The sequence below is a fragment of the Natator depressus genome, chromosome 20 (assembly GCF_965152275.1).
Source record: "Natator depressus isolate rNatDep1 chromosome 20, rNatDep2.hap1, whole genome shotgun sequence".
NCBI classification, from domain to species: Eukaryota; Metazoa; Chordata; order Testudines; family Cheloniidae; genus Natator; species Natator depressus.
The window spans coordinates 9,246,194-9,271,277 of NC_134253.1; the positions used below are offsets into that span (position 1 = coordinate 9,246,194).

Here is a 25,084-nt window from a genome sequence, read left to right on the forward strand (position 1 = left end):
GGTGCCAAAGGTAGTCCTTTTCTTTATTTGAGCATAAGCTTTCATGAGCTACAGCTCACTTTATCGGATGCATTCAGTGGAAAATACAGTGAGAAGATTTATATACACACAGAACATGAAAAAATGGGTGTTATCATACACACGGTAAGGACAGTGATCACTTAAGATGAGCTATTACCAGCAGGAGAGCCGGGGGGAGGGGGGGGAAAACCTTTTGTAGTGATAATTAAGGTGGGCCATTTCTAGCAGTTAACAGGATCGTTTAAGGAACAGTGGGGGGAATAAACATGGGGAAATAGTTTTACTTTGTATAATGACCCATCCACTCCCAGTCTCTATTCAAGCCTAAATTAATTGTATCCAGTTTGCAAATTAATTCCAATTCAGTAGTCTCTCATTGGAGTCTGTTTTTGAAGTCTTTTTATTGTAATATCGCAACTTGCATGTCTGTAATCGCGTGACCAGAGAGATTGAAGTGTTCTCTGACTGGTTTATGAATGTTATAATTCTTGACATCTGATTTGTGTCCCTTTATTCTTTTACGTAGAGACTGTCCAGTTTGACCAACGTACATGGCAGAGGGGCATTACTGGCACATGATGGCATATTCCCCTCTGCCATGTACGTTGGTCAAACTGGACAGTCTCTACGTAAAAGAATAAAGGGACACAAGTGATGATGAATATCTATGAGTGGAGGCACTGATGGCAATAGAAGTTTTTTACTTCATTAAAGACTAAAAGATTTGACCCTCAAACTTTCTTTCAAGAGGAAGAGCTGCCCACAGCTCCTGTGCCTGTTTATTTTCCTTTCCTGACTGTGGTGGCCCTGATATGCCTCAGAAGTCTCAATTTTTTTCTCAACTTTAAAATGTGGAATTTTCTTGGTGTTTGATTTTAAATAGGGCTGTCAATTAATCACACTTAACTCATGCGATTAACTCAAAAAATTAATTGCAATAAATCACAGTTTTAATCACACTGTTAAACAATAATAGAATACCAATTGAAATGTATTAAATATTTCTGGATGTTTTTCTATATTTTCAAATATATTGATTTCAATTACAACACAGAATACAAAGTGCACAGTGCTCACTTTATATTATTATTTTTATTACAAATATTTGCACTGTAAAAATGACAAACAAAAAGAAATAGTATTTTTCAATTCACCTCCTACAAGTACTGTAGTACTGTGTGTGACACCCACTCAGCACCCTCCCCTAACAATCCAGTGTGTGGCACCCCCTGAGGAGTTTACCAAAACAATCTAGTGTGTGACACCCCGTGAGCACCCTACCAAGACAATCCAGGGTGCTCAGTCAGAGTCACACTCTGGATTGTTAGGGTAGGGTGCTGAGTGGGTGTCACACACTGGATTTTTCTGGTAAGCCCCTCAGGGGATGTCACACTCTGGATTGTTAGGGTAGGGTGCTGAGTGGGTGTCACACACTGGATTTTTCTGGTAAGCCCCTCAGGGGATGTCACACCCTGGATTGTTATGGTAGAGTGCTGAGTGGGTGTCACACACTGGATTGTTTTGGTCCGGTGCTCGGTGGGTGTCACACACTGGTTTGTTTTGGTAGGGTCCTCAGTGTGTGTCACACAGTAGATTGTTTTGGTCTCTTTACCATGAAAGTGCAACTTACAAATGTAGATTTTTGTTTGTTTGTTACATAACTGCACTCAAAAGCAAAACAATGTAAAACTTTAGAGCCTATAAGTCTTCTCAGTTCTTCTTGTTCAGCCAATCGCTAAGACAAACAAATTTGTTTACATTTACAGGAGATACTGCTGCCCGCTTCTTATTTACAGTGTCACCTGAAAATGAAAATAGGCATTCACATGGCACTTTTGTAGCTGGTCTTGCAAGGTATTTATGTGCCAGATATGCAGGGCCATCCCTACCCATATGCAAAGTACGCAGCTGCATAGGGCACCAGGAAACTTTGGTGCCCCGAATTTCCTGGTACCCTACGCAGCTGCGTGCTGCTCCAGCCCCGGCTTTGCCTCTTCCCCATGGCCCCTGCCCCTGCTCCGCCCCAGCTCCGCCTCTTCCCAACCCTGCTCTACCCTGCCCCCAATCCAGCCCTTCCCCAAAGCCCCACCCTGCTCCGCCCTGCCCTTACCAGCGGCGGTAAGTAGAGCAACCCAGCCCCAGCCCACTCCACTCCCCAGCTCCCATCCGTGCCGCCGGTGAGTGCGGGGGGCTGGTTCTCCCCTGTCCCCCAAGCCTGGGAGCCAGGAGAGCAGAGCGGAGCAGGCTGGGGCCTGGTCACTCCACTTCCCGCTGCTCCATGAGTGCGGGGTCGGGCCTGCAGATATGCTAAACATTCATATGCCCCTTCATGCTTCAGCCACCATTCCAGAGGACATGTTTTCATGCTGATGATGCTCACTAAAAAAAAGAATGCATTAATTAAATTTGTGGCTCAATTCTCTGGGGGAGAATTGTATGTCTCCTACTCTGTTTACCCGTATTCTGCCATATATTTTGTATTATAGCAGTCTCGGATGATGACCCAGCACATATTGTTCGTTTTAAAAACACTTTCGCTGCAGATTTGACAAAAAAAAATGTGTGATTTTTAAAGATAGCTACAGCACTCGACCCAAAGTTTAAGAATCTAAAGTGCCTTCCAAAATATGAGAGGGACGGGGTGTGGAGCATGCTTTCAGGAGTCTTAAAAGAGCAACACTCAGATGTGGAAACTACAGAACCCGAACCACCAAAAAAGAAAATCAGCATTCTGCTGGTGGCATCTGACTCAGATGATGAAAATGAACATGCGTCAGGATCATTATTGAGCAGAATCCGTCATCAGCATGGACGCATGTCCTCTGGAATGGTGGATGAAGCATGAAGGGACATATGAATCTACAGCGCATCTGGCACGTAAATATCTTGTGACACCAGCTACAACTGTGCCATGCGAATGCCTGTTCTCACTTTCAGGTGACTTTGTAAATAAGAAGCAGGCAGCATTATCTCCCGTAAATGTAAACAAACATGTTTGTCTGAGCGATTGGCTGACCAAGGAATAGGACTGAGTGGGCTTGTAGACTCTAAAGTTTTAGATTGTTTTGTTTTTGAGCGCAGGGTTGTTGTTTTATTTTTTACATAATTCTACATTAGAACTTATTTGTAAGTTCAACTTTCACGATAAAGAGATGGCACTCCAGTACTTGTATTAGGTGACTTGAAATACTATTTGTTTTGCTTCTTTTTTACAGTGCAAATATTTGTAATAAAAAGTAAATATAAAGTGAGCACTGTATGCTTTGCATTCTGTGTTGTAACTGAAATCAATATATTTGAAAATGTAGAAAACATTCAAAAATATTTAAATAAATGGTATTCCATTATTAACAGTGCGATTAATTGTGATTAATTTTTTTAATTGCTTGACAGCCCTAGTTTTCTATATTCTCCTGGAGAACTGCAACTCAATCACTGGAGTGTTGTGTTTCAGAGCCTTCTGGAAAGTCACTCGCCTTTAAACAGAAGCGAAAGCCGTGTTGCCAACTCTCATGATTTTGTCATGAGTCTCATGATAATTACTGTTTTCCTTAAAGTTCCAGTTCTTCGAGTCAAGTGGATATGTGATGATTTCAGCCTTCATTGTTAAAGAAAAAATGAAGTTCCTTTGGCTGTGGAGACAGCTTCAAAATGTGACCCTAGTGTGCCCTAAAGTCTCAAAAAGCAGAAGGTAAATAAAAAGAACACCAATGCTATAATGTTTACATAATCTCATGATTTTTGGTGAGCCTGGTTCATGGGTTTTGAACATTTTGGGGTTGGCAATATTGTGAAAGTGACTTGAAAGTGTCACTCCGAGACCCCTGGGTAGATGGCAGTATAAACTCACGGAGCCTTGCCCTAGTAGGATGTTTCCAAAGGTTAAAAGGTTAACCAAGCTTGGCGAACTACAAAAATATGATAGAAAATCATCTAGATTTTTCTACATTTGGTTAAATTGTTGTATTCAAGAGTAAGAATATACATTAAAATTGTAAAGCTAACCAGTGTCCCTTGAGTGACTTGACACAAGATGTTGAAACATGTTCGTATTAGAGCTGAGTGGATCTAATAGTTATTTAGTTTTCTTTCTTTATATGGGAATTAGATACAGTGCTGCTGTCAGCGAATTTTAAATTATTCTGCAAAAAAACTAGAGTTCTCAGGTGCCTAAGTAGCCCCTGGCATCACAGTTAATGTTGCCCCTCCTCCCCGCCCAAATTAAATGGCACCCCTAGCGTGCAGGCCCTCCCAGCCCTGTGAAGCAGTGGGTGGATGCAGGGACTGGGTGCAGTGAACTCATGATGCCATTTAACCTTCCATGGGATGGCTAATGGAAGGAGCTGGCTGGGGTGTCTGTTCATCACTGCCCTCTACTGGGTTGAAACAGAGCTGCTCAACTGTGTGGAATAGACCATGTACGGTCTATTTTTTGTCAAGGTCCAAAATTCTTGGTCAAGGTCCAGACTCCAGAGAAACTAATAAAAACTAATAACAGTGATAACAATAAGTAAATAAAAAGATTTTGGGCTCCGTTCAAAAGTGTCTGGTGATCCAGATATGGCTTGCGGTCTGCCAATTGGCTACCCCTGCTGTACGGCAAGCAGCGATGGAAGAGCCCCCTGTGGCAAGCGGAGAGCTTTCAGGCATGGTAGGGCTCTCCTGCCGCTGTGGCACACCCGGAGTTCAGGATCAGTGGGTTAAATCAATCTGTGTAAACAAAGGCCAGGAACTCCTCCCCCAGCTCTGGGAGGCCCAGCAGGGAGCCCTGGGGAAGAACAGTCCCGAATGGGAGCAGGGCAGGCCGCTATCACCAGGCCCAGATGGGAAAGAGGAAGCTGCCAGCCGGTCCCACCAGGAAGGGGGCAGGTGGCAGCTGTTTCCGGGTATGGCTGGAACACCTCCAGGCCCTACCCAGCAGCCCCAGCTGGGTGCTGACCCCCAGGGCACTGGCACATTAGCCAGCCTAACTGCAGCAACCCTGGCAACAGCCAGATCAGGTGACCCTCAAGCGTAGAGAAAAGGCCCCCTCCCTCATGCTAACCCCCACTCTGATCACTGTCCCAGTAATGCCTAACATTCATCATCCAACAAGGATCCTCAGTCACTTCAGATAGCTGGGTCCATCTCCCCCTCCCCATGTCATAGATGGGGAAACTGAGGCACCGTGGGGGTAGGGACACAATCAGTCAAGGGCAGAGCCTGGGAGGGAACCAGGAGTCCTGTCTCCTACCGCTGCAGTCTGCTAGGCCCATGCTCCCAGCCCCAGCAGCACACACAAGCTAGGATTTTGCCTCCAGCCATTGCTGGTTGGGAGGGGAATTGGGGGTGTCTGATAAGCATGTTACAGTCTTGAGGAACCCAATAAATGCATGAGCTGCTGGAGCCACCAGCCGAGCATAGGATGGGGCAGCCCACAATGAAAGGGGCCAGGGTACAGCCAAACCGGGGTTCAGGGTGAGTTCACTGATTACCTGTCCGTGCTCTGGGCAGGTCACATACTGAGCTGGGACCCCTGGGGATTGGGAGTCACAGCCCCTGCCTCTGCCCCTGCAGCAGGATCTATAGCCAGAGGAGCCTGCCTCCGGGCTGTGCACTGGGTGTGGCTCGCAGGAGATTTGAGGCCCTGGGTTGGGCCCTCCTGGGAGCAGCCGGTCTCCTGAGGTTTCCACCAGCTGGGTCCAAAATCTCAGGGAGCAGCTCAGTGGGTTTGAGCCCGAACCTTAGCCGAACCCCCTCCCTTCCCTCAGGAATGAGCCCTCACAGCTGCTACGAAGGAGCTGTTAGCCCATGGGACAGTGAAAGAAACCAACTTCCCGTAAGTCCTAGAACAAGTCCGGCAGCACTGGGACTCCTGACCACCTCTTCCTGCTCTAACCGCTAGACCCCACTCTGGTCGCTGGGTAGAGTCCTGGCATCCTGGCTCCCACGCACCCTGCTCTAACCACTAAACCCCACTCTCCTCCCTGGACCAGGAATGAAGGCATGCCAGCACCCAGCCCCCTGCTCTGATCACGGAAGAACCATCCTTTCCCAATCAAGCCAAAGGTAAGGCTGGTGCAAACTCAGCCTCTTCCCCCCCACCCCGCAACCCCGCAGGTCGCCCACACCCACCTTCTTGATGTTGTATATGCGGATGAGGACGCCCTTCCCCCTGTCATTGAGGATCGTCAGCTTCTCCGCGAACTTGTGCTGGTAGATGGAGGGCAGAGACATCTCCCCAGGTGAGCTCTCACCCCTGCTCCACACCCAATAACCCACTGGAAGGAGGCGGCCAGGCCTCCCAACGGCTACACACCCGACAGGCACCAAGCCACCAAAATGGCAAGTCTGCGCTGCGGGGGAGGGGGCGGCATTGCTGCTGCTCCTCCGATTGGCGCTTCCTTTTCGGCTGTGGGGGGGCGACAGCAGGGATCCCACTGATTGGTCCAGGCACTCAAAGCCATCGCAGAGCCGAGCTTCACCCCGCAGCGACACTTCCCCAAGCGCCGACAGCAGCTTCCCCTTTTGGGCCGTGGCTTCCTGGGCTGGGCTCAAGGGCGGGGACTCAGCAGGGCCTCAATGCTCTGCGGCAACCCCCATCACCCGGAGCAGCCGTCTGCTCTGCTCTTGCCAAACCCCGGCTGTTTGACAGCCCCTGAACATTCGCCATCAGCCCGCGGCCGAGCAGGGCCTGAGCTGGACCCAGGGGTGCAGGGCTCACTGCTCAGTGCCCCCTGCCATTCACACCAGTGCAAAACAAGTGAAAACACCAACACCCTGATCCAGGGGTGACAGATTCTGCCTAGAAGTGGCGGGGAGAGGGGGCATGAGGCCCTGCCCCCTTTGTGGCCACACCATTCTCTTCCCCAAAGCCCTTCTCCCCCAGCCAAGTCACAGCCGGGCTGGGCCAGGGAGCCCCCATCCTGTGTCCCCACCCCGTGGGCCCCCTACCCAGGGCAAGTAAAAAATCCGTGCCTCCCCACATTGCCCAGGCTCCCTGGGCTGGGCTCCACTTCCTGCCTGGCTGGGAGGTAGGGCCTTGCGGGGAAGAGGAGGGGCAGAGGGCCAGGCCCCTGGTGAAAAGTGGACAGGCCAGGCCTCTTGCTCCCCCCCCCCCCACCTCCATTCTGGTGCCCCTGCCCTGATCTGGCCATGCATGTCACCCATGTGGCATGGGCCTAGCCCTGAATGATGGCTTGAAGTACAAGGCCACAGACAACCAGGGCCATGAGCAGCTGATACAGGACTCGATTAATAACAAAGGAGCATTATGTAGTTAATGCAAATCATCAAGGGTTTATGGAAAACAGATCCTGTCAAACTAACTTGATAGCTTTTTGATGAGATTACAAGGTTGGTTGATTAAGGTAATAGTGTTAATGTAACAGATTTACACTTCTGTAAGACATCTGACTTGGTGTCCATGACATTTTGATGGAAATTCTAGGGAACAATTGTGACACCTCCTGGCGCTCTCCAGCTCCTGCTTTGCCCCCTAGCGAGGGGCACTCCCGCACTTTGAGAAACCTGGAAACCTTCCAAATGAAGGGTGCTAGACAAGGGTCCATCCACCACACTACAGTCACAATGGAGCCAGGGAACCTGGGGACAAGATGTTTCCAGTCTGTGGGATGGATGGGAGAGCTGCCCGGGGGGCAGTCTAGAGAAGGAAACTCTCCCAGGAACAAATGCCTCTGGGGGAACTGACTGGCCTCGTGGAGGATTGTGGCCTCTTGTGCAGGTTCTGAGGCCTAGCTCACTGCCTCAAGAGTGCCCCCTCTACTAGGACACCTGAGTGGGTCATAAACTGCCTGTGTATGAGGCCTAATCAGGTTAGAACACCATGCTCTAGCCTTGGATCTTAACCTGCTCCTACCAGACAGCTTCCTCTCACGGTGTGGGCAGCCTCACAGCCACAGAAACTCATTGCCCTGAGCTGTGTATGGGGGAGGGTGGGGGTCAGTCTAATTCCTAGTGGCCCTGTTGCCGATTCACAGGGTCTATGGCCAGCCTGTAACCTGTCCCTTGGGAGTAACCCTGGTAGTGTGCCTGGCCCCGTGGACCCGCACAGTTCCACAGGGCCAGGCCCATGGCCTCCACGACTCCAAAACTTGATCCTTGTCTCTCTCCTTGGCTCCACACAGAGAAACCAGCTAAGCCAGACCCCTGCCGGAGGCTTGTACTGACATTGTCTGCTTCAGGGCACAGCGCCCTCAGGGAGGATTTGAAGCGACATCAGCAGCTTTTCAAAACAGATCAGGGTCTTTTAGTGAACTGGAACCCAGCATGGGAAGTCCTTAGGTCAGCAGAGAGAAATAAAGTTAAAGAAAGAGTCCATCTGGCCAAGCCAGAGCAATCCACCAGCCAAGTGCTCAAGACGCCAGTTCTGATTCTGGCTCTCTGGGTCACTCAGTTTGACCCAGGTGAGAGCAAGCCAGCCTCTTCCAAAAGCCAGCTCTGATTCCCTTCCTCCACCTCTTACTGGAGATTAGTCCTTTGTCTTCAGGCAGAGCCACCCTGAATTCACATACTGCCTGCCTGAGCTTCTCACACTGTGGGGGTGTCAATTGTTCAGCCCTTGGGGCTTCCATTGTCTTTTCAGATTCTCTGTTGTTACATGGGTGGGTTCCCACCAGTTCCTTAAGGACCCATCCTTCCATCCCAGACAGTGACTTAACTCTTTTGCATCCACTGAGTAGCAACGCAAAGTACAGAGGGAAACCGCAGTATAGGTAGGAGTCATAAAAATATTACAGACTGTCCCTACTTCGCCACGGGCCCTAACTGGCCTCCTGGCTGGCAGTGCCAGGAAAGAGATGAAGTCTGAGCTGAGCTGTTTGCGGGGCAGTGCGAGAATCTTCCATTGCCATTTGCATGTTGGGGGATAAGGAGATGAATGAGCCTCTAGCAACGACTCTCTGGCACCTCCCACCATCAATATCACCACACACAGTGGCTCACTGGCCAGTTGATCATGGCATACGTCACAAGAACACCTAGGGGCCCAACCGAAATTAGGGCCCTGTCATGCCAGGCGCTACACAAACACAGAGCAAGAGACATCCCTGCCCCAGCGGGTTCACAGTCTGAATGGACAGGACAGGCACAGAGTGGGTGGGGAAACATAGGGCAAGCAACTTGCCTAAGTCACACAGCAGGCCAGGGAATAGAAGCCAGGTCTGAGAACTCCCAAGTCCCAGGCCAGTGCTCTCCCCACTGGGCATTGCAGCCTGCCTGAGTCACTTGCTGAGCCCAAGAGGCACTAGGGAGACAGATTTTCAATAGCTTAGGATCCCAGGATCGACTTGCATTCCCTTGGAATCTATCACAATTGCAAATGTCAGGTTCCCAGCATGGCACCCACCAGGGCTCTCTAGGGAAACCACCAGCTCTGGAGTCCTCAGCATCCTCAGGGGTCTCCCATCCAGGCACTGACCCAGCACAGCCCTACTGAACAAGGGGAGCGCCCAGGCCCCAGCCCAAGCTGGCATTAAGGCTCCCCCGTGTTGTCCGCGTACACCACGCAGCTCGTATAGGATGATGTCACTGAGCATTCTGAAAGCTCCTTTGCCATTGGCCAGGCCCTCAGTGGCCCCTGCACCCAGTTCCAGAACTTAAACCATGCAACTGTTTAGCCTTGATTCCATGGGAACAGCAGGGCCCCATCCCTGCACAGGGACCCCCAGGCTGAGCCAAGTAAGGAGCTGTATAAGCCAGCCATAGCCACCACCAGGGGGAGCTTGTTTTCATACTTGGGAATAGATTGAAGGGAGGCTTTTATCTGAGAGATAAGGTAGGAATTTGCCCTCACCTGTGCTAAAGAAGTGGCCTATAAAAGGAGCTGAACACTGCTTACTGAGAAGAACAGGGCTGGCTGGCCAGTCAGGACATAACTGCCAGAGAAGGACTTTCTGTGCGGTGGTGAGTACAGACAAGACTCTGTGGGAAGAGTTATGGTGGAGTAAGATCAGGGTTTGGTGCTTAAAATTAGCCTGAAAGACACTTAAAGAGACTGTCTGTCTGGGATTCTTTAGTTGGTGTCTGGTTTCTAGCTCCAATGTTGGTCTCTCTTTACTCAGAGGGTTAGGGGCTGGGAGGGAAAGTAGCTGCTGAGGAAAATGGGAGATGGGAATTGAAAAAACCTAAAAGCAACCTAGCTTCTGAGCTGAATGGTGTTGCAGCTTGAGTTGAGATCCTGGGAAGGGGGTAGAGAGCTAGCAAAGGCACTTACAAAATATTCAGTGGGAGGCTTTCTAGCTACCTTAGGCTGTGGAAGCTGTGATAACCGCAATACCTAGGGTTTCTACTGAGCCAAAACACTAAGTATCTCAAAGTGCTTGGTGCTGGGCAATGGAGCAGGGCAATGTTGTCTCCATTTTGTGACTGTAATGCTGCAGTATGTGTGCTGGGCTGCTTAGCTCTGTGAGCCAGGTCCTTGTGCTGACCCTATAAGGCAGGCGTTCATAGACGGTTAGGATTGGAAGGGACCTCAGGAGGTCAGCTAGTCCAACCCCCTACTACAAGCAGGACCAACACCAACTAAATCATCCCAGCCAGGGCTTTGTTAAGCCAGGCCTTAAAAACCTCTAAGGATGGCGATTCCACCACATCCCTAGGTTTCAGAGTAGCAGCCGTGTTAGTCTGTATTTGCAAAAAGTAAAGGAGGACTTGTGGCACCTTAGAGACTAACCAATTTATTTGAGCATGAGCTTTTGTGAGCTACAGCTCACTTCATCGGATGCATTCAGTGGAAAATACAGTGAGGAGATTTACATATACTCACAGAATTTAGGCTTGAATAGAGACTGGGAGTGGTTGAGTCATTACACAAAGTAAAACTATTTCCCCATATTTATTCTCTCTCTCCTCCCCCCCCCCACTGTTCCTCAGACGTTTGTGTTAACTGCTGGAAATGGCCCACCTTGATTATCACTACACGGGGTTTTCTCTCTTCCCTCCCCCCCCCCCCCACTCTCCTGCTGGTAATAGCTCATCTTAAGTGATCACTCTCCTTACAGTGTGCATGATAAACACCTGTTGTTTCATGTTCTCTGTGTATATAAATCGCCTCACTGTATTTTCCACTGAATGCATCCGATGAAGTGAGCTGTAGCTCAGGAAAGCTTATGCTCAAATAAATTGGTTAGTCTCTTTTCTTTTTACCACCTCCCTAGGTAACCCATTCCAGTGCTTCACCACCTTCCTAGTGAAATAGTTTTTCCTAATATCCAACCGAGACCTCCCCCACTGCAACTTGAGACCATTGCTTCTTGTTCTGTCATCTGCCACCACTGAGAACAGCCTAGCTCAGGGGTGGGCAAACTATGGCCCACAGGCTGGCCCATGATCTGTTTTAAGCGGGTGCACGAGCTCCTGCTGGGGAGCGGGGTCTGGGGCTTGCCCTGCTCCAGCTAGGGTGCTGGGCCAAGGGCTGTGCCACGGGGCTCCTGGAAGCCATGGCATGGCCCCGCTCCAGCTCCTACACATTCCAGTGGCCCCCTCCAGCACTCCAATGGGAGCTGCAGGGGCAGTGCCTGCCAGTGGGGCAGTGTGCAGCCAGGGCTGGCTGTACACTTTTTGCCACCTCAAGTGGCAAAGGAAAATGCCGCCGAAGAGGGAAGCGGAGGAGCTGCCGCTGGCTTGCCTCCGAAAGCTGCTGCAGTGCCGCCCTTTCCTGTTTGCCACCCCAGGCGCCTGCTTGCTAGGCTGGTGACTAGAGCCGGCCCTCAGGGCAGCAGAGCTGCCTGGCAGCACCTCTCTGTAGGAGCTGGAGAGGGGACATGCTACTGCTTCTGGGAGCTGCTTGAGGTAAAGGCTGCCTGGAGCCTGTACCCCCTGAGCCTCTCCCCATGCCCCAGCCCTGATCCTCCTCCTGCTCTCCAAACCCTTCAATCCCACCCCAGAACCTGCACCCCAACCAGAGCCCTCACCCCCTCCTGCACCCCCAATTTTGTGAGCATTCATGGCACACCATATAACTTCTCTTCCCCGATCTGGCCCTCAGGCCAGAAAGTTTGCCCATCCCTGGCTTAGCTCCAGCCTCTTTGGAACCCCACTTCAGGTAGTTGAAGGCTCCTATCAAATTCCCCCTCACCCTTCTCTTCAGACTAAATAAGCCCAGTTCCCTCAGCATCTCCTCGTAAGTCATGTGCCCCAGCCCCCTAATCACTTTCGTTGACCTCCGCTGGACTCTCACCAATTTGTCCGTATCCCTTCTGCCGTGGGGGACCCAAAACTGGATGCAATACTCCAGATGTGGCCTCACCAGTTCTCAGTGTTTTCTTTCCAAGGCCCTGACAACATCCTATTAAACTCCACAGCCCTCTTGTACCACAACAACTGTTTTTTGGCATATAAAAGCTAAGACCAGCATTGGGGGTAGCAAGCAGGGCAACTGCCCAGGGCCCGGTGTCCTGTGAAGCTAAGTTGCTCAGGCTTCAGCTTTAGCCCTGGTTGGCAGGGCTTGGAGCCCCTGACTTCATCCCCCTACAGTGGAGCTTTGGCTTTCTGAGTGCCAGCAAGTCTAATACCAGCCCTGCCTGTCGCCCCTCCTCCCAGGGGGCCCCAGGCCCCTGGTTGAGAACCACTGCTGTAAGGCACTGGGGACCTGATCTGCCTTGCCTGGCCCCAGGCATTGATGTGACTAGCCCAGGATGGCAATGTGTGCTGGCTTTACACTGCTATGAGATGACAGCATGATTCACAAGACAGGTCTGGCCTTCTGTAAGCAGCATGGTTCTTGTTGGTGCTACTTTCATGGCTGTGTCCAGAGGCAAATCTACTGCTCGAGCCTTGTCTGGGGAAGGAAATCTTCTTCTCTCCCTGCCCCCCCCCCCCAAAAACAAAGTTTTTGCCAGAGCCTTTGCTTTATCCTCAGAGATAATTGTGGGAGGGGGGATAGAGCACTGAACTGGGACTCCACAGACCTGGGCTCCTTTCCCAGTTCTGCCACTGGCCTTGAGCAAGTCACTTCCCTTTCCTATGCCTCCATTCCCTATCTGTAAAATGCTGCAGAGCACTCTGAAAGAATGAGGTATTTATTATGTTGGGGGCAGGGGGAGAGGGGGTCATTGACTGGCATAGCTATAATGGTATACCATTAGACTAGTCCTGCCAGTCAGCTTCCCAGTGTAGCCAAGCAACATTGCTCAAATGGAGCAGAATTCTCTTGATGCTTTGCACACGCATTAGGGCTGAGCCCCACCGGGTGTCTCTGAAGAACACTCAGGCGTCCTTCCCATGCAGAAAGCAGCACTTAGCGCTCTGTAAACATTTGTCACTTGGAGACACACTGAAGACTGTGGCCTGGCCTACACTTAAAACTGAGGTGGCTGCAGCTAAGGTGCTGGAGGAGGTGGCTTTCCTGCAGTGACAGGAGGAGCCCATCTCTCAGTGTAGGCTGTGTCTGAGCTATGACGTTATGCCAGCATAATTACAGCATTGTGGCTACGCTGCTGTAGACCAGTGGTTCTCAACCTATTTACCATCGTGGGCCACGTATGTGGCCCACAATGTGTTTATGTGGGCCGCATCCAGTACTACCTGTATGGCCCTGAGGATGTCATATGGGCTGCAGCTCTGGGCGTATTGGGCCCTGCAGGTTCAGAACCACTACTATAGACCCTGTAGTGTAGACAAGCCCTTGCGCTTCAACAGCTGTCTGCATCCCCAGCTGGGTGCCAGCTGAAGTGTCAATATCTCTTGGTGAAAATCATGCTCCCAACCTTGCCTGCCTGCCAGCGTGTCTGGGATGGCTTTGCCAGCTCCTGTGCCATCCCCATGGCAGGTGGGCAATACTACCAAGGCTTGTGGCTCTTGCCTTGAATCTATGGAGCCTGGTGTCTAACACCCCAGCTCCTGGAAATGTGACACTAGGAGGATGCTGCTGGCCTTCAGTTACCTAAGGTCTAGCCTCAATGTAAGGGGGTGGCTGGCCCCTCACTGGGGTTCCTGGGTTGACCCTCTCCCAGTGCCCAAAGGAAAGGGGACAGTGAGTCTCAGGATCTTGATTTCTCACTGGCCCTTCCCCAAGGCCAATGAAGGTATCACCTCAGGCAGCCTACCCCTCTTTCTAGCCTCACTGTGTATTGTGTGCCTTCTGTTATGCAGGTGTGATGGATCCTGAGCAGCTCATCCCATGCCCCTATGACAAAAACCACCAGATCCGAGCCTCCAGGTTCCCCTACCACTTGGTCAAATGTAAAGAGGTAAGAGTAAGCTACCCAGTGGGACAGAGTCTGAGGTGCCCAGAGGGGAGATGGCCACCTGTTTCTGTTCCCTGCAAACTATTTTCCTCTGCCTCCAGTGCAAACACAAAATGGGAAATGACTGCCTAGGAAGGAGCACTGCAGAAAAGGATCTGGGGTTTATAGTGGATCACAGACTAAATGAGTCACAATGTACTACTATTGCAAAAAAAGCAAACATTATTCTGGGATGTAATGGCAGGAGTGTTGTAAGACAAAAGAAGTAATTCTTCACCTGTATTCAACATTAATAATGCCTGAGCTGGAGTATTGTGTCCCGTTCTAGGCCTCTCACTCCAGGGGAGATGTAGACAAATTGGAGACAGTCCAGAGGAGAACAACAAAAGTGACTAAAGGTCTAAACATGACCTATAAGGAACAATTGAAAAAACTGAGTTTGTTTAGTCGGGGTGGCTAATAGGTCTTGAAGTAGGTAGAATTTCTTATAAAGAGCAGAGTGATCTACTCTCCTTATCCACTGAGGACTGAAGAAGAAATAATGGCCTTATATTGCAGCAAGGGAGATTTAGGGATCATCTAGGGAGACTTTTAAGAACAGGTTAGATAAACACCTGGGATGGGCTAGATAACAGTTGGCCCTGACTCCATGCAGGGGACAGACTAGATGACCTACCTAGGTCCCTTCCAGACCTACATTATGTGAAACTCGCACTTGGGGCTTCTCTTCACTGCCCAGTTAACTCAGGTATTGCCACTACCCTGGCTTCTGTCCATCCACACAAACCCTCTGGCCCATGTGTGGAGGTGCTTAACACCTGGGTTAGCCGACCCCTGCTGGAGTAGGAGGGAGTCTGATTGCCTCTCTTGGTAATCTGCCCACTCTGCACTGAAGACCCAGACTGAACCTGATAGTCCTTTCATGCCTTCCTACAATTCACTGGGGGGAAAACATCAGAGCAGCTCAGCTGAGAGCCAGCAGCTACACCTCCTCTCCCTCCTCTGTGGGCTGCCCCCACCCCGAAAAAGTCTGAGCCTTGCATGAGTGAGTGTGGCCCCAGCAGCTTGGGCAGGGCTCTGTGGTCTGGCTGTTTACCTGGGCTAGGCCACCTCAAATGCTGATCACTTGAGTTATGTCTTCACTGCAGAGTTAACCCTTGGAGACACCCAGGCTCCAAAAGCTCCTGAACTTCAAGGCAACTTAGATCCAGGCCTGCCCTGTGTCACTAAGGGGCTCCAGTGCCTTAGTGAGGTTACACTAATGTCCCTTTAGGATACTCTGGCAGCACAAAGGGGCCTGAAGTGTGTGGAAATGGTCTCCTGGGAAAACAGCCTGTAAAGGGGCCTCCCTGGGTTGGGTGCTGGCTCCAAGCTAGCCCTGCTCCATGCCCTGACATAGGGGACAGGTTGTCGCTGCATTGGGTGTAGCTAGAGTAGTTGTGCTATAGCTAGGCTCTGCTGCCCAGGGCCGTGAGAAGTAGAGCAGCCCAAAGGTTGCTCTAATTTGCAGCAGCAAGGGCAGGAGCTGCTCAGCCCAAGTCTAGGGAGAGCTAAGGTAGCCTGAAGACCATTTCCCCACCACTCTTCCTGGACAGATTCCCTGCATGTACAGGTATGTCTATGCAGCAGCTAGGGGAGTCTCCTGGCCCAGGTAGATGAGCTTAGAGTAGTGGGGCTTGACCTAGTGTGGTTAAAATAACAATGTGGATGTTGTGGCTTGGGCTCTTAAGCCCACTTCTCTCTGTAGGTTTGAGTCCAAGCTCCAGTCCCCACTATAGCATCCACACTGCTATTTTTAGCACACTACTTTGAGCACCACTAGCTCAAGTCCATCTGTCCAGGCGGGAGGCTTGCTCCCAGCTGCAGTGTGTAGACCTACTGAGTGGTGCTCTCTCACTAAGCACTCGGCAAGTCAACGCTTTGTGTCCAGCTCGCCAGTCTTCTGGCTCTGATACATCCCTAGAGATACTGTCAGCTGCCTCCCCTTATAAGCACCTGTGGAAGCACTGAGCAGAGGCCACGGCAGTACCTCCCTGCTGTCTCTGCATAGTGGCATCTTGTGGCTTCTCTTTCAGAATAACAAGAAAAGAGCCAAAGAGCTGGCCACGTGCCCCTACAATGCTCGCCACAGAGTCCCAAAGCAAGAGCTGCAGCTGCACATCTCCACCTGCACGGACAGGGTGCCAGAGCTCTTCAGTGGTAAGCTTGGGGGAGGGAGCCAGTAGTCAGCAGGAGCATACATGTATTAAAGCAGGTGTGCTACCCGCTTGACCTGCCCCAGCCTAGGGAGACTGCAAGGGAGTCTGGACAAGGGCGTCTTGCTCTGGACACCAACGCAAGCCCTGAGCCATCTGTAGCTCATGTGATGAGTGCAGGGTATGCACACAACTACTGTAGGTGCACTTGCTCTGAGCAAGGCTGAGCGCTGTTGCCCAGCACTTCCCTCTGTACCATCGCAGGGCTGGGTATCGGCCGCAGGTGCTGGCTTAGCTGCACTGCTATAAATTGTGAACATGCAGCCTTTGCTCTAGTGGCTGAAGTCCCAGTGTAGAGCAGCACAAGCCCAGCCTGTCTTCATTAGCAGATTCTACAGGAGTTGGCTAGAAATCCCTTCCCCCTCCCCAATGCCCATAGCCAGCTGTTCATAGCAGGCTAAGGAAGTATCCTCCTGACTAGCTGGGGGAAGTGCTCACTGCCTGGCACAGCAGGGGGCAGGTCACCTGGCATCACTGAAGAGTCATGGTGACTACCATCTGCTCACTGGGGTGGGAGCTGCTGACCACAGGGAGGGGGGACAACCTGCATCCAGAGAGCAGAGCACTAGGAGCCAGCATTTCTGAAGTGCCCAATGCCAGGCTCAGGGTGTTGGGGCCCTACTGAATGGCTAACTAGGTGTTTAGGAGAGCCAGTGGGGAATGTCAAGGAAGCATTTTTGTCAGAAAACCCTGATCTCCGTGAACACCTCGTGGGAAAGGGTTTTTTTGGGCTTTGACACGGCAACTTGGAAAATCTGAGTCCCATTGTTTGGCTCTTGAAACAAGAAAATCCAGTTTCTGGTTCAAAATAACCGTTTGAAACTAATTGTAGTTAAAATAGTCCAAGACCAAAACATTTTCACTTGAACCCAATTGGGGGAGGGGGGCTAGCTGTTTTTTTTATTTTTTTTTTTGGATTTTTTGTTTTCCTTTTTGTCCTGCTTTGGGACAGGAAACTCAAATTTCCTTGGGCAGGAATTGGCTTTCCTGTCCCAGCTGTGATGAGAACCTGGTCCCACAGCTGTAATGAGAACTCTGGAGATCAGTGCATGTACTGAGCCCCATAGGGTCAATGGTATCAGCTCTGCATGAGCCCTGTTTATTACACAATGGGGCCAATATGGTTCCACTGCAATGTCAGGGTGCTTGTGGGGAGTTCTCCGGCCTTCCCAGCTAGGCTTGTAGGAGCCAACACTTCTCAGCTTGTCAAGCTGTTTGGCTTTTAAAGGCTTCCCCATTCTGTGTGTGGCAGGAACCTGGGGGTGGATGAGCTTGTGCCCTGGGGAACAAAGGCTGTCCATCTGGCTGGAGTGAGCTGGGGCCACCACAGGAGAGCAGAGACCCTGGACACACTTCAGTCTGACCTGAGCCTGGCTCTGAGGAGAGTTCAGAAAATCTCCCCCACTAAGGAGCATCTCCAGTTAAGCATGGCCTCTGACCCCTTGTAATGCTGGGCCTCTGGCTAACAGAACTGAGCCCTGATCCATGTAGACAACCATGTTTCACTCCTAGACCAGCTACCCGGCTTCTCCTCTTCCTTCCAAGTCCTGTAACATGTCTCCTCTGCTTGCAGAGACCTCAATGAATTTCTGTCCCAAGAAGGAACAGAAAGAGGTGCCAAGATCCTGGCAGTGTCCCCCCTGTCAAGAGGACTGGGAGGCAGGTGAGTGTCAGTGAAGAAGCTGTTGCCAATGATATCGGAGACATGTGGTACCTATGCCTTGCAGGACTTGACTGAGGCTATGGTTACGCTACAAGTGGTATAGTGTAGGTACTTACTGCAATAGTGGAAGGGGTTTTCCAGTCACTGTAACTAATCAACCCCCTCGAGGAGGCGGCTAGGTTCTTCACTGACCCACCAGTGTCTATACCAGGGCTTAGGTTGGCTTAACTACATCTCTTGAGGGATGAACGTTTCACACTTTGAAGGGACGTAGCGAGGTTGGTGTATGTTTTAGGTGTAGACCAGGCCTTAGAGCATGAAACCACACACCATGCTGCCTTTAGCTTTACCAGTCACTACTATACCTTGTCTACACATGGAAGCTGACTGGCATAGCTATTGTATCACTGATTCATTGTATCACACTTCCCTGAGTATTTAAGAATCAGGGACTTTGATTCCAGAATAATTAGTGTACTTGATAAGCAAAGTAATCCTGGAATAAAATCATGCTTGATAAGAAATAGCCCCCACCTCATTTGGGCACTATCCCAGAATAGCTACTCCCCCTCTAAATAACCCAGTTTAGACTGCTGTGGGCTCTTCCTTTAAATAGGATTAAAGGTTTGGTGCTTGTGGTGGCTAGTGGTTCACTCAACCAGTTTAACACATGCTAAAGGACAACTGCTTTGTCTTGACTAGTTAAACTAAGCTGTATAATGCAATGCTTACCACATTTAAATGCTAAACAGGGTGTACAGTGGGCAGGGGTGTGAGGGTGTGTGTGGTTAACATGTCAAAATCCTACTATGGCCAAAGCATGCTGTAGCTAACAAGGCTGTGTCTGTCTCCACTTGGGGAATCTGGGGGGCACTGGCAGGCCCCCTCCCCCCACCTTGCCCCTGCTGAGCTCCCACAGCTTCAATATTGTTGGAATTTGCATCAAGGCTCTGGGGCTGCAGGTTTAATATGGTGGCACTTTGTTTCCAGCTGCTGAGGTTTCTCCTGTACCCAGGTCCTGCTGTTTTATCCGAAGCAGTGGGGCTGCAGGGAGGAGATTCCCATAGCATGGACGAGGCCAGATCTCTGCTGCTAAAATCAGTGAGAGCAACCATTGGCTCCTCAGGGGCAGGACTGAGCCCTCCTGCTGGCTCTTGCATAAGTAGTTAACCCATTTCAAGGGACCATTCATGGTGAAGTGGCCTGTTAACACCTCTCCAGTCATAGGAGGTGGGGGGAGTTGTGAGTGGATTATAGATCCATTGTCTCTTCAATCCATGATTTTTAGTGTCTAGCAAAGTTAGGAATTTCAGCTTTCAGGCTTGTCTCTTCCAGGGGTTGTGCAGGCTTCACCTGAGGACAGGGACGGAGAGGCCAGCTATAGAGGGCTTGCCTACACTGGCAACGTTACAGTGCTGCAGCAGTTCTCTAACATGGCTTGTGTAGTTGCGGCTCGGCTCAGCACAGCACTCGGGGAGCGCTCTCCCCGGGTTCTAAACCACCTCCACAAGGGCCACAGCTCCAGGCATGGGTGCGCTGTCCGTACTGACACATTACAGTGCTGACACTTGCAGTGCTGTAGGGGGGTGTTTTTTCACACCCCTGAGTGAGACCGTGGCAGTGCTGTAAAATGCCAGTGTAGACCAGCCCAGAGTGATTGTTTTGTGAAAAGTGTTTGCCCGCAGGTAAAAGGGTGTTCTTGTCTTATCATTTTCCTGTCAGAGGTCATTCGATAGCGTAGCGATTGGCTGTCTGGCTTCACCCACGTTGTTGTTGGCGTTTAGTGCCCTGGATGAGGTACACCACATGTTGATAGGTATGTATATGACCATGGATCTTGAAAGTGGAGCCATGTGTGTAGGTTTTGCAACTGTTAAAGCAGCAGCAGACCCTGCTCTGAGTTGATGTCCTGGTCTGTGGGGAGCTTGCTTCTGATGATCTTGGGAGAGGCTGGGGAGTTGTCTGAAGACCAGAAAATGGGGTTCAGGAAAGATTTATTTCAGAGAGGTCCCCATTGAGTATGGGTTATAGTTAGAATTGTAGGACTGGAAGAGACCTCAAGAGGTCTTCTAGTGCAGTCCCCTGCACTCAAGGCAAGACTAAGTATTACCTAGACCATCCCTGACAGGTGTTTAGACATTTTTAAGAGCAGGTTAGACAATGACCAAGATTCCACAACCTCCCTAGACAATCTATTCCAGTGCTTAACTTCCTGTCAGGGCAGTCTTTTCCCCTATGGCTAACCTAAATCTCCCTTACTGCTATTTAAGCCCATTGCTTCTTGGCCTATCTTCAGAAGTTAAAGAGGACAACTTTTTTCCCTTCCTTGTAACAACCTTTTATGTACTTGAAAACTTATGTCCTTCCTCAGTCTTCTCCTCTCTGGACTAAACAAACCCAATTTTTCTTTTTCAGTCTTCCCTTATAGGTAAGGCTATGGTTTAGTCACTGGTATTTTTTAGTAAGTCATGGACAGGTCATGGGCCATGAACAAAAAGTCACATCCCTTGACCTGTCCATGACTTGTCCTGTGCCCCTGACTAAATCTTGGGAGTGCCAGGGGTGCTGGGGCAGGGAACCGTGGCCAATGGGAGCCGCAAGGGCAGTGCCTGCGGGTGGAGGCAGTGCACAGAGCTAGAAGCTGAGGGACATGTTGCTGCTTCCAGGGAGCCCCCCTCCCCACAGGTAAGCATCACCCAGAGCCCTCACCTCCTCTCACCCAAACGGCTCCTCCTGCTGTTGGGTGGGGGGGTGGCCCAAGACTGGCCCAGCAGCAACTAGTGCAACTGTCCCAGACTGAGGTGCTCAGCCAGCCCCAGAGCCAGGCACACTGGCTGCTGCGGAAGTCACGGAGGTCATGGAATCCATGACTCTGACAAACTCAGCTTTACTCATAGGCAGTGTTACTTATTTTTTTCCATCCATGTGTAGAATACATTTTTGTTATATGCACCAAGGTATGTGTGGAGGTGCACCACCAGTAGAAACAAAAAAACCTAGTTCTTTTTTTAATATAATTTGCCATAGGGATAATTACTCCAGCAAGGACAGGTTAGGCATTTTAGAACTTGCTACTCAAACTACCATGTACTTCAAACCATTTCTCCAGTTTGTCCAGATCATTTTGAATTTTAATCATATCCTCCAAAGCACTTGCAACCCCTCCCAGCTTGGTATCGTCAGCAAACTTTATACATGTGCTCTGTGTGCCAGTTTGATACCCAATATGGATTCCAGTGTGAGGTGGCAGGAGTGTGCAGTTGAGCCGGGGGGAGGGGATATTTCTGTATTGAAGCAGGTTCTCTTGGAGTATTTGGGTGTCCCATTCCATGATGGGGGAGCTACTTCTCTGGAGTGTCCTTCTTTGGTAAAGGCAGTTTTCAGTATGTTAAGGTGTATATATCCAGGACTTGCTCCTTGGAGCATATTCTGTGGTATCGTAACATCTACCCGTAGATAACGGTTTTTGTTTTTGTTTTTTTGGCACCCAAATAGCCTGAGAACCTGCTTCAATAGGGAAATAAAACACCCCATCTGACCACACACCCCTAGTTGTCACCTGCCAGCCCATACTGCAACCCAAACCAGTACAATACATACCAGGTAGGGACCCCTCCTGAAAGATCTTTCCTGAACCCCTTCTTCTGCAGCTCCAAGCTAATCCGAAGCAAGGTCCCCACAGACAGAACACACCAACCCAAAGCAGCACCAGTCCCATCTAGAACAACAGATGCAAAACTTGTAGATACATTTCCACTGCTACAGTAATCAAACCCCCTCCCCCCAACACCTCTTTCAAAATCCAGGGGGGGGGGGGGCTTCACATGCCTGTCAGGTAATGTGGTGTACTAAATGCCCCATAACTATGGGGGTGAAACTGGACAGACCATCACTGTGCTCTTGAATGAACTCTCTCTCAGAAAAATGTTAAGTCAAAAACATCCTCTCACCTGTGGGTGAACAATTTTCAAAGTCCTCCATCTATCTGACCTCTCAGTCCTCATCCTCAAAGGAAACCTGCACACACCCTTCAAAAGACAGGCTGGAGAGCTTAAATTCCTAACTTTGCTAGATGTTAAAAATCATGAACTGAAGAGAGACTGGATTTATGTATCAGGGGTAGCCGTGTTAGTCTGTATCCACAAAAACAATGAGTCTGGTGGCACCCTAAGGACTAACAGATTTATTTGGGCATAAGCTTTCATGGGTTAATAATAAAAAAAAATCCCACTTCAGATGCATGGAGTAAAAATTAGAGGCAGGCAGAAATGTACTGAGATATGAGGAGAAGGGAGTTATTTTACAAGTGGAGAACCAACTCCCTCCTCTTCATATCTCAGTATATCTATGCCTGCACTGTAATTTTCACTCCATGTATCTGAAATAGGACTGGTTTGGTTTTTTAACCCATGAAAGCTTGGCTTTAAGATGCCCCTAGACTCCTCACTGGATTTATGGCTTATTACAACAATCTGTAACCCACTAACAATCCCCCCAGCTGCCTTTCCCCCTCTTCCTTCTCTCCTCCCCCCCCTCCCCCAATGACTGGAGGGGTTTTAACAATTCTCTTCACATTGAATGGTCCCTTTGTTTAGAATATATGCCATCTGTTCCACTTGTGTTTAGCTGTGATGCTCTGAGTACCATTCCCAGCCCTGAAGATGAGCTCTTTGTGGTTCCAAAGTTTCTCTCTCCAACTGATATTGATCCAATAAAAGAGATCGCCTCCCCTACCCCATCTCTCTCATCCTGGGACAGACACTGCTACACCAACACTGCAAACATCTCAGGAGTTGTCAGCCTTGTGGTCAGGAAAAGTCTCTTGCAAACAAGCCTATATCCTGCTCCAACCCTCTGGCAGGCCCCAGCCCTATCAATTGCAAGCTTAACTGTTGTGCAGGTATAAAACCTCTCTGGGCTGTTACTGAGGGCCTGAGCACGTTAACCCTTCAGGGTGTTGGCAATGCTCCCAAATCCCAAGAGAACCACCAGACCGGCTAGCACCCCAGCATTGTGGTTCCTCTGCTTGTCCATGCCCCTTATAACTCAGGAGGGCAGCAGGATCAGGGCTAGCACAGTGGGCATTCATAAGAACAACCATACTGGGTCAAACCAATGTTCCATCCAGCCCAGTATCTGGTCTTCTGACAGTGGCCAGCACCAGCTGCTTCAGAGGCGGTGAACAGAACAGGCCAACTTCCAAGTGGGTCGCTTCCAGCAGTTAGAGGCTTAGGACACCCAGAGCATGGAGTTACATCTTCCTTCTGAAGCATAACTAAGGAGAACTCTGGAACAGGATCTGTTCCAAGCAAGTGGGCTGGGGAGAGAGCAGGGCCAATGGCCTCCTGTTCATGTGATCTGTGGGTGTAGAGTCTTGGTGTGTTAAACCTATCCAGTAGCCTTTCATTGTACACTCACACTAAGCTTTTCCTCCTCAGAGGCAGATGAGTCTGCTGCCACTTCTCCTTTTGTTCTTGGCTTCAAGGCAAACTGCACCTTAAGCGCAAGTCAAAGGTAAGAGCTAACTCTCCTTTCATGTCTTCTAGCAGCCACTTTGCACCCCTTTGGGAAAAGAGGGCCACAGATCATGCCGGGTCCCCCACTGGCATGACTGTCCCGGCTCTACTGGCATCAAGAGCTATGGCACTGGCAGTGCTGCTAACTTGGGTAACTCTGTTGAAGGCTCATGATCCTTGGTGGCTTTTTGGTAAAGCCCCAGGAGCTGGGAAGCCGAGAATGATTTCAAACAAGTGTCTAGCCCTCCTGGTTGAGAGAGAAGGTTGAAAACAGACTGTGTAAGCCTAAATGCTCCATAACCAGCAGACAAAGAAACCAACTCCTAAGATTTCATGGGGTTTTGGGGCCTGACTTTTTTAGGTGGGTTTGTGTTTTAACACCTGTGGCTGGCCACGCTGTCTGGCCAACTGGGTTCTTGCCCTTCTAATAACTCCGTGCACTCCTGCAATAGTCACTCTTGGATGCTGCCGTTCTAGTTGGGTGACCAGAAATCTAACAGAACTTCACTAGAAACACCCCTGCGATACCCAAGGCTGTTGTCAGGGTTCCCTCCCCACTCTGAACTCTGGGGTACAGTTGCAGGGACCCGCATGAATGACCCCCAAGCTTATTTCTACCAGCTTAGGTTAAAAATTCCCCAAGGCACAAATCCCTTTCGTCCTTGGACAGTATGCTGCCACCACCAAGTGATTTTAAGCAAACATTCAGGGAGGGCCACTTGGAGCCCTTACAGCCCCTTTCCTGGGGAGGCTTGAGAATAATATCCTAACCAATTGGTTACAAAGTGAGCACAGATCACCCCCCCCACCCCCACCCCCCGGGTCTTAGGACACTGAAAATAAATCAGGTTCTTAAAAGAAGAACTTTATTTAGGGAAAAGGTAAAAGGATCACCTCTGTAAAATCAGGGTGGAAGAGAACTTTACAGGGTAACAAAAGATTCACAAACACAGAGGAACTCCGTCTAGGCTTAGTTCAAAGTTACAAAAAACAGAAATAAACCTCCCTCTAGCAAAGGGAAAATTCACAAGCTAAAACAAAAGATAATCCAGCACTCCTTGCCTGGGTTTACTTACTATTTTTGTAATATTAGACTGGTTCAGGATCGGTTGGAGGAAATAGAGCCTGGCCTCTCAGTACTAGGAGAGAGAGAACACCCAACAAATCCTCCCCCTCCCCAGATTGGTCCTTTTGGTCAGGTTCCCAACCAGGTTATTTGAGCTTCTTAACCCCTTACAGGTAAGGAGGAATTCTAGGCTACCCTTAGCTGTATGGTTATGACAGCTGTAATTGGCCTGCTTCTGCTCATGTTACACCCCTGCAATCTACAGCCCTTAGTCACGCTGTGCAGGTGTAACTGAGGTCAGAACTGGGCCCAGGGGTGAAAGTAAGTCTAGGGACTTACCAGTACAGGGCTGGGCTGGGGCTGGCTCTGGCCCCCGG

General features: G+C 50.1%; 2 protein-coding genes across 4 annotated transcripts in view; one reads left to right on the forward strand and one right to left on the reverse strand.

Annotated features, from left to right (window-relative positions):
• The window catches only part of NCKAP1L (NCK associated protein 1 like), a 68,859-nt gene extending 62,541 nt beyond the window's left edge, over positions 1-6,318 (reverse strand). Inside the window, exon 1 of the mRNA XM_074934799.1 lies at positions 6,136-6,318. Coding sequence (XP_074790900.1) covers positions 6,136-6,237 — 102 coding nt within the window. The 5' untranslated portion in view covers positions 6,238-6,318. The remainder of the gene's footprint in view (positions 1-6,135) is intronic.
• Positions 1-25,084, forward strand: part of LOC141974814 (gametocyte-specific factor 1-like) — a 39,775-nt gene that overhangs the window by 11,562 nt on the left and 3,129 nt on the right. The window contains exons 2-7 of one of the 3 annotated variants that reach the window (XM_074934801.1): positions 3,579-3,712; positions 5,997-6,069; positions 14,113-14,210; positions 16,283-16,406; positions 18,036-18,125; positions 23,564-23,639. In XM_074934801.1, the coding sequence (XP_074790902.1) occupies positions 14,118-14,210; positions 16,283-16,406; positions 18,036-18,125; positions 23,564-23,639 (383 nt within the window). In that variant the 5' untranslated portion in view covers positions 3,579-3,712; positions 5,997-6,069; positions 14,113-14,117. Of the gene's footprint in view, positions 1-3,578; positions 3,713-5,996; positions 6,070-6,120; positions 6,246-14,112; positions 14,211-16,282; positions 16,407-18,035; positions 18,126-23,563; positions 23,640-25,084 lie in introns of all 3 variants that reach the window. The other 2 variants (XM_074934800.1, XM_074934802.1) reach the window with 2 other exon arrangements.